Raw genomic sequence first — 9,458 nt, forward strand, 5'->3', positions numbered from 1 at the left:
ACATTTTTTCTGTCTTTTTATACTGTCACCATTATTTTTAGCACCCTCCTACCTACCTACTTGAATAACAAAAGATTTAAATTTGACATCAGTGGAAATGGCAGGGTGCTAAGAATAATGGTGACAGTATCTTTAGTACCAAGTGTTCTTACTAAGTGTTTTTGGTGACAGTCCCCCATCGGCATCATCAGTGCAAATGACACATCCACTACAAAACTCTAATGGTGGATGTACAAACTAAACTACTCCCCGTCTTTTTGACTAAGTAATTCGTTCGACAAATTGTATTAGGTATGTGTACTCGTAACTACTCGTTACTTGTACATTAGAACCTTACCTAATAGTCTAGCTGTCTTTGTAACCTTCAGCAGAGTTTTAACCTTTGTATTTAAATTAATAATAGGTAGAAACATTAGCAATGTAGTACGAAATAGGTAACTATTCTGTGTTCAAACATTTTGAACAAGACTGATAAATCAAATGTGTTAACATGCCAGTTACACTGTCCGCAATTCCGTGTAGTTAAATCTATGCATGTAATCTACTTGTAAATCAAAGACGGAGACAAGTTGGAGATAATGCCATTGAAACGTATAGTCACACACCTCAAAAGGCCAAACCCAGACACTTGGCTGCGATTTCAAAGACGGAGACAAGTTGGAGATAATGCCATTGAAACGTATAGTCACACACCTCAAAAGGCCAAACCCAGACACTTGGCTGCGATTTTTCCATTTAATCCTCGAATTTTTTTGCAAAGTACTTGAATATTATTTTTCAATGTCAAATTGGTTGTGATAAATCGACATTGGATACTTGACTGTAGGAAGTCATACAGCGGAACATTTCAATGAAGTTCTTATTGAATAGGTAAAGATCAGAGAAATGGTGACAATGATAAGGGATCTTATAGGCAATGTTAATATTGGTGATCTAGGTGTGTTCAAGGAGGGAACGGCTCAATTGAAACTTATTACATTTCAAATATTCATTACCTAGTTATTGTCATTATCTTTGTACCTAGGTGTACCTATTTATTAGGTACTTCTTTTCAAGAGGTTCTTTCTCTCTTCTCGCCCTACTCCTAATTTGAACAATGATAACTGCGCCACAGCTGCGATTTTTCCATTTAATCCTCGAATTTTTTTGCAAAGTACTTGAATATTATTTTTCAATGTCAAATTGGTTGTGATAAATCGACATTGGATACTTGACTGTAGGAAGTCATACAGCGGAACATTTCAATGAAGTTCTTATTGAATAGGTAAAGATCAGAGAAATGGTGACAATGATAAGGGATCTTATAGGCAATGTTAATATTGGTGATCTAGGTGTGTTCAAGGAGGGAACGGCTCAATTGAAACTTATTACATTTCAAATATTCATTACCTAGTTATTGTCATTATCTTTGTACCTAGGTGCACCTAGGTACAATGTACCTATTTATTAGGTACTTCTTTTCAAGAGGTTCTTTCTCTCTTCTCGCCCTACTCCTAATTTGAACAATGATAACTGCGCCACATCCATATTACCTCTATGTTGTCTGCATGAACACTTATAAACTGTAAAACTGTAGTCTACTCTACACTACAATGAGCTTTGTTCCTCACTTTCTCCGCAGTTAGGGACAAAAACAGAACAATAAAATCCAACAATTTGGTCCGGACTTATATATGTTGTCTGCATGAACACTTATAAACTGTAGTCTACACTACAATGAGCTTTGTTCCTCACTTTCTCCGCAGTTAGGGACAAAAACAGAACAATAAAATCCAACAATTCGGTCCGGACTTTTGGTTCTCAAGACATCAGGATGTGTAATTAGCCAATCACTGCCTCAGATCAGGATCATGTCACGTCTCATCAACATATTTTATGTTGTCTGCATTAACACTTATAAACTGTAAACCTGTAGTCTACACTACAATGAGCTTTGTTCCTCACTTTCTCCGCAGTTAGGGACAAAAATAGAACAATAAAATCCAACAATTTGGTCCGGACTTTTGGTTCTCAAGACATCAGGATGTGTAATTAGCCAATCAGTGCCTCAGATCAGGATCATGTCACGTCTCATCAACATGCAGGATTGATCGTCCTCACGTATCCTTATATGATATCTAGTCTGAATCAGGATCGTATACTTGGGCCTAGAACATGAGGCATGAGTGTGCTCGGCTGAAGGTCCAATTCTCAATCAGAGACAGATGATAATTTAGCATAGGATACAAGTCTAGTCACTCTAATCAGAGGGATTTTTAGTGACATTTGATGTGTTGTTTATATCCGGATTTGAACTTTGAAAGCAGCTTCGGTTGTCTTTGGCAGACCTGATCCGACAGGCTTCAATATCCTCTCCATCCTTACTATTGACAATGAAGATTATGAAGTTAACTGCTGTGTTTATTAATATTCCTACGGTGTGCGTGAGAAAATACATGTCACATCTCAATCCACGTTCTCAACTCGCTTCTGGATCCGGAATTATAAGAACTGTAAGAATGTCCCGATAAGAGTTACACGATCGGCTGAAAGTTGGTGTGGATACTCCGTGACGTCATCAAAGAAGTCATACGATGATGTTTTGTGTGTCATTCTGTACAGGCAGATCAACCCATCACTGAGCTTGTGACAGAAGACACCATTAAAGATGTTGATATTAAGATAGCAGAGGAACCATTGACTACAACGACCTCAATAAATGAAGGGAAGGAAACTGTTGATGACATTTCCAATATTCCCAAAATTGAATCCATAACAGAAAATAATGCAGATGGATTATATTGCAACATGAGGAAGAGTAAGTAGTGAAATTACCCAAATTGTTAATGTTAATACCTCGTTAGTTGTCTTAGTTTGCTGACTGTTCAATCTACATAAAAACGAGGAAGAAGTACGTACCTAATAACTATAAAAGTTTACGGTAAAAAATTGAGGTTTAACTCACCAACAATATAATAATTATACCTTTATTCACTTACCTAATTGTACTTATGTACATATTCATGTAGAAGTGACTGCGGGTTTCAATGATTGAATCAGTTGATAGTTTTTCAAATTGTGAAGATACCATTTTAAAAGCAGACTTATGAATGAAAGTAAAAATTTAGTTGAAGATGACCATACAACAGAAGAAAATACAACAGAAGAACCTAAGACAGATGAAAGCGTGGGTGAATCTCAAAATGATAGCACTAATAATAGTCTCCTGGATACTACAGAAAGTTCAAATGATCAGGATGTCACAACCCAGAGTATTTTCTCAACAGAATCTGAAGTTGAACCTTCGAATTCACCACCATCAGTAGTCATTGAATCTACTACGGCGTCTCTCGAGATTCAAACGACATCATTCCCTCAAACTCCAGAAACAACTACTTTGAAGCCAAATGAAAACACACCAGAAGCTCGTCAAATAATGACAGAAGAAACAACTAAACAATTTGATGTAACTGGTACTTCAACAGAAGAAAACATTGTAGACCCTACTACCCTGCCTGAAGTTAAATCTACCACTGAGGCCATTGTACAGGAAGATGCTGTCACTGATGTTACTGTTACTACTGAGGCAACACTAACAACAACTCCTGTTACAATCGAGTCCACATCAGAAACTAGTGACCATTCGTCGACAGTTCGCAGTGAGGAAAGTGTTTCTGCAGTAGGTAATTCAGAAACAACCACAGTCTTACCAATCACAACAACTACCTTGAGTAAAGCAATGGACGATGATATTTCTCCTTCAACCAGTTCTAGTGAAATAATAACGAGCACAGCAAGTTCCATCGTTTTAGATGAAAATAAAGAATCCACTTCTGAAACCACTACTCCTATCGAAACTACTACAAATGGCATTATTCCTTTCGTTCCAACATCCGAGAAAACTAACTATGTTCCTAATTCAATAGAAGAAACCAAAGAAATTTTCTCTACGATGAAAGCATTTGAAGTTGGGCAAGGATATAAAATGGAGCCCACAAAAAACACAGAGGGAATAAATGTCCTGCCTAGCACTGATAATAGAGAAGGTAAAATGTTACCTTCAGAGAATAGTGAGCAAAAGCCAGAGTCAATGGGTTCTTACATCGTACTGGCTGGAATCATCATTGTATTGCTGCTTCTAATATTGTACGCCACTACCAAGAAGAGTAAAAAATCGTCTAATAAAAAGACACCACTGCAACAAGATGCAGAGAATAACATGACAGAGCTTCAAGACATGACTACCCTCTTACCAAGTTCCCCTGTTGCTAATGGTAACAAAAATAATAAATACCCAAACGAAGAACCTAGTGTTACTGCTAAACTTCTCGAAGCAGACGACCAACCTGATCCAAATGGCAATGGTTATGCATATCCTCCAGAAAGTAAAACAGACAAAGCTGAAACACCTGAGAAAGTTCAAGGATCCAAGGACAAATCCACTTTACCCAGAACGAATGGGTCTAATGGAGCACCACCCTTGGAATTAACTAAAGCTAAAGTTGTTGTCATGCATGATTCTCTTCCTCGTACACCTATTTATATTCAGAAAAGTGTAAACAGCTGAGAATATGTTACAGTTGGGCATTTGATTGACCTTTGAAGTTATTATGATCAATTAAATTGAGTGCAAATTGTATTGTAAGATTTAAAATACAAAGCTAAATGAAAAGAGGTACTAGGTACCATACGAGTAGGTACGTCTTTATCAAACTCTGTGATAGGTATTTAGAGTACTACAAACATAATATTTAGTTTGTGACCTCTAAACAAAGAAGAAGGCACTTAACGTTATCTATCTACCTTCTACCTATGTGTACCTTGGTAGGTAATTTTGAGTAAATAAGAAGTGAATAATAAATAATAAGATGAATTTATTCCTTGTCAAAAATTTATCTAATGAGAAAACTTGATTTTGTTCGCTCAATGACTAATAAACAGCTAAAACATAATCTAAATCTAGTTATTATTTTCAATTTGCACTCAACTTTTTGAATAAAATGTGAATATTATTCTAGTGAATAACATTAGAACGTAAGGTATTGATGGTAGTTTTATGTTGTGCTGTGATATGTGATAAGAATTTGACTGTAAAACTAACTGATAAGTAGCTATTAGGTATCGGAATACACATAATTATTATGATTGAGAGGTTAAAACTATGGACTCAAAAGAGAGAGAGAGAGAGGGAGAGAGAGAGAGAGAGGGAGAAAGAGAGAGAGAGAGAGAGAGAGAGAGAGAGAGGGAGAAAGAGGGGGGAGAAAGAGAGACCTTTTGCTTGATTTTGAGATTCCTACAAGATTTTGTACATTACCTAGATATTTATTTTGTAAATAATTAATTAACTGTAATAAATTTGAATTTTACAAAATCATAATACCTAATGTGTTTTGATAAGTTAGTACCTATAAGTTAGGTAAAAGTATACCTATCATCCATTATGTTCATTTGCAAAGTTGCCAAATTCATTGTTATTTTATTTTAGGTACCTACATAGGAATAGGTTTAGTTATAAATAGTACGTATACGAAAAATATACACCTAGACCAATCTACCTATCTACTATACTACATTATTATTAATAACCTGAACCTGAACATAGACAGGCGGGTACAACCTTCTCATTTGGGTGAGGGAGGGGAGCAAAACCATGGCCTTAGCCAGGATTTAAGTTAGAGGCCCAGTTTCATAGTTATAGATCGACATTTCAGCGAAATTTTCACTAGGTATCTAGGTAGCTATCGTCAGTCTGTCTGTCTGTCAGTCAGTCTGTCCCCATAGAAGGACTTATCCAAACCTGGTCGACCTATATTAACAAATATGGTGTTATCTAAAGCCCCAGGGTCCTTTCGGTATTTCAAGTCTCCAGGTATTTTGATCCTGGAGACTTGGATTTTACTTCAGGTTTGGCCTGTTCAATTGTAGAGTAAGGTTGCGGTTATATCTTTAGTTATCGAGTCTTATGAATTCAAACACAGTAGGCTCCATTAAATTGGTTACATTGCTTCCAGGCACTCAAATATAATCCCTTACCAAAACGTGACGTAAGAAAATAGCACAACCCTAGCTATAATCGTGCTCGACCACTGTTTAGCTAAGATTAGAATTGAAAAAGATTCACCATTTACCTCCCTGAATTTCGCTCCAATTTACTGATCACGTATGTGAGATTGAGATTGTTACAAAATAAATGAAATAAATTTATGTTCATACCTACACTACCTTTAAATACTTAGGTATGATATTTTTTTCAAAATGAAGTTTGAACATGGGAAAAGGGGGATATAATGAATATTCCTGTGATTTTCAACCCTTTAACTGCTCCGAAAGTAAAGAAAAAATTGAGCGAACGTATTAGGTACCAGATGTACCTATAGTAAAGAACTTGCAAAGCTATTTGAAACCTTTCATTATGAACCTATGATTAGGAAACCTTTTGGGTCTTGGCTTGAGAAATTCGAAAATCTCCGAAGCCTTGAGCCTGGTAGCAGACCCTTTAACTGCTCCGAAAGTAAAGAAGAAATTGATCGGACGTAGGTACCAGATGTACCTAGTAAAGAACTTGCAAAGCTATTTGAAAACTTTCATTATGAACCTATGATTAGGAAACCTTTTGGGTCTTGGCTTGAGAAATTCGAAAATCTCCGAAGCCTTGAGCCTGGTAGCAGATGTAACAGCTTCCTTCATCAGGTTTATATCCCACATCCTACCTAGGTGAGAACAGATGGCACGCGATCAGGTTTTCAAAATTACCTTATTACTGTTGGTTAGGCCCCAAGTAACCTACAGGTAGTGCTCTTTCCTTCAAAAATTGTGTATCAACCTTTTTTCTCCTCATAGCTCTCATCTTTCCTCTAACTTCTACCTCACTGCATTAGTGGAGTGCTTTCAATTGGAGGCACACCGCCAATGCAGTGAAGCATTTGTTCTCGTTGCACCAAAGCTAAACCAAGGTCCAATAAGGAATTTCATATAATACGACCAAGTTTAGATTTGCATTTCAGACAGTGGGCACGGCATTCTACTCTCACAAATTCTTGGAATCAGACTTGGAGCTTTTATGACGATCTTACCTAGGTGAGAACAGATGGCACGCGATCAGGTTTTCAAAATTACCTTATTACTGTTGGTTTGGCCCCAAGTAGCCTACAGGTAGTGCTCTTTCCTTCAAAAATTGTGTATCAACCTTTTTTCTCCTCATTGCACTCATCTTTCCTATAACTTCTACCTCACTGCATTAGTGGAGTACTTTCAATTGGAGGCACACCGCCAATGCAGTGAAGGATTTGTTCTCGTTGCACCAAAGCTAAACCAAGGTCCAATCAGGAATTTCATATAATATGACCAAGTTTAGATTTGCATTTCAGACAGTGGGCACGGCATTCTACTCTCACAAATTCTTGGAATCAGACTTGGAGCTTTTATGACGAAATTGAGTTGAATTATTACAATAGGTACGCAGGTTTATGTGGAGAAAACAGGTACCTACATATGTATGTATCGAGTAATCAAGTATAGGCAGGCTTGTGTACTTCAATGCAACGTTAAACTGTTAATAATTCAATTAAAATATAGATGTTATGGTATTATATAAATAGTCGGCTCCGATCAAGTCTTTGTCCACGCTACATCTAACAATAACAAAAAACTCGTAGGTAGATGTACCTCGTTGTAAGCTAGTTGTTTTTTTCCGCATTCCCTGTTTGATCATTAATCATTTCAAGCGAAAAGCAAATGAAGAAGTGCAAAATGTCGTTCCTAGATCGTAATAAATCGAAAATTCTGGGACAATAGGAACCGTTTGGCCGAGTCCAAATCCTTAAAAAAGCTCAAAAAGAGTTCGCAGTTTCAGAACTTTGAATTTCGACCAAAGGCGCTCAAACTTAGCACAACCTAGGTAGGCACGTGCTTATGTACCTCAATATTTATAATAAATAAATAAATAATAATTCTGGGACAGTAGGAACCGTTTGGCCAAGTCCAAATCCTTAAAAAAGCTCAAAAAGAGTTCGCAGTTTCAGAACTTTAAATTTCGACCAAAGGCGCTCAAACTTAGCACAACCTAGGTAGGCACGTGCTTATGTACCTCAATATTTATAATAAATAATAGAAGGTACATAATTATATATGTATTTAAATTTGAATCGGTCATATGGTAGGTTGGGCTAGTCGGAATTTCGAGAGGGAGAAAAAGAGAGAGAGGGGAACTCGTTCAACTGTCGCACTCTACAGGTATCTACTGTATCTACCATCAGTGGATACCCACTATAGTAGAGTATGTAGTAGATAGTGGTTATAGGGCCGGGATTACAGGCACAGCTATAGGTATCTACTGTATCTACCATCAGTGGATACCCACTATAGTAGAGTATGTAGTAGATAGTGGTTATAGGGCCGGGATTACAGGCACACGCGTGTAAGTCGTGGGCCGGGAATGCCGGGATTACCCATAATTCGTGGTCGGGATCACCTATAAGTCTGGCCAGTAACGAGAGGGAGAGGGAGAAAATGGTGGGGAGAGAGAGCCCACGCCACTCAAGAACAAGATTTAATGTGGACATAACATCACTAATTGATAGGATACATCATTTGTGAATGTACCAACCAAATGTCCATTTCATCAGTGGAGATGTCCAATTCACTAATGGTGGATGTGCTATATTCACAAGGTATGTATTTACCTTGGTGTATGATTGATGTGTATTCGTGCTTAAAATATATAAAATTCCTTCTTTTTCTCACAGGTGGTACATTGATAGGATACATCATTTGTGAATGTACCAACCAAATGTCCATTTCGTCAGTGGAGATGTCCAATTCACTAATGGTGGATGTGCTAAATTCACAAGGTATGTATTTACCTTGGTGTATGATTGATGTGTATTCGTGCTTAAAATATATAAAATTCCTTCTTTTTCTCACAGGTGGAGCTAAATTCACAAGGTATGTATTTACCTTGGTGTATGATTGATGTGTATCCGTGCTTAAAATATATAAAATTCCTTCTTTTTCTCACAGGTGGATGTGCTAAATTTACTTAATATTGGTGGATGTGCCAAAATCACCATGATCCCAAGTCCATTGAATAACCCGTCTCTCTCTTACCCCGGGACTTATCGTAAATTCGTAAATTCAAGCCTGTGTAGACCATGTTGGTAGATCGGGTAGGTACTAATCTGGTATTCTGGTACTCATGACCATAGTGGGGGGGAGGCTAGACTGCTAGACAGTCGACTCCAAACACAATAGCCAAATCCGGCATTATTTTCTTGGGATCTCACGATTTCCTTCAATAGCCTGTGACACACTTTCTAACCTGAGAGACGCTTTTACTCGACATCAAATGAGAAGGAAAATTAATTAGTTTTCTCTGTGTCGCTTGATTAAATAGCTAATTGTGCCGGAGTTAGAATTAGTCAGGAAATGATAACTGTAGGAGTGTACGTACTTTGATCTCTCTTCTCCGGGTTGTTGCCTTG

At 37.4% G+C, this 9,458-nt stretch overlaps 1 protein-coding gene across 1 annotated transcript; it reads left to right on the plus strand.

Moving 5' to 3' along the window:
• Positions 1-3,085: 3,085 nt before the first annotated feature.
• On the plus strand, positions 3,086-4,679 carry LOC113465379 (flocculation protein FLO11-like). The gene has a single exon (XM_026819866.1). It carries the CDS (start codon positions 3,086-3,088, stop codon positions 4,544-4,546), a length of 1,461 nt encoding a protein of 486 aa, XP_026675667.1. The 3' UTR covers positions 4,547-4,679.
• Positions 4,680-9,458: the final 4,779 nt, after the last annotated feature.

Source organism: Diaphorina citri, unplaced genomic scaffold, assembly GCF_000475195.1.
Source record: "Diaphorina citri unplaced genomic scaffold, Diaci psyllid genome assembly version 1.1 scaffold99, whole genome shotgun sequence".
In the NCBI taxonomy this organism is placed as follows: domain Eukaryota; kingdom Metazoa; phylum Arthropoda; class Insecta; order Hemiptera; family Psyllidae; genus Diaphorina; species Diaphorina citri.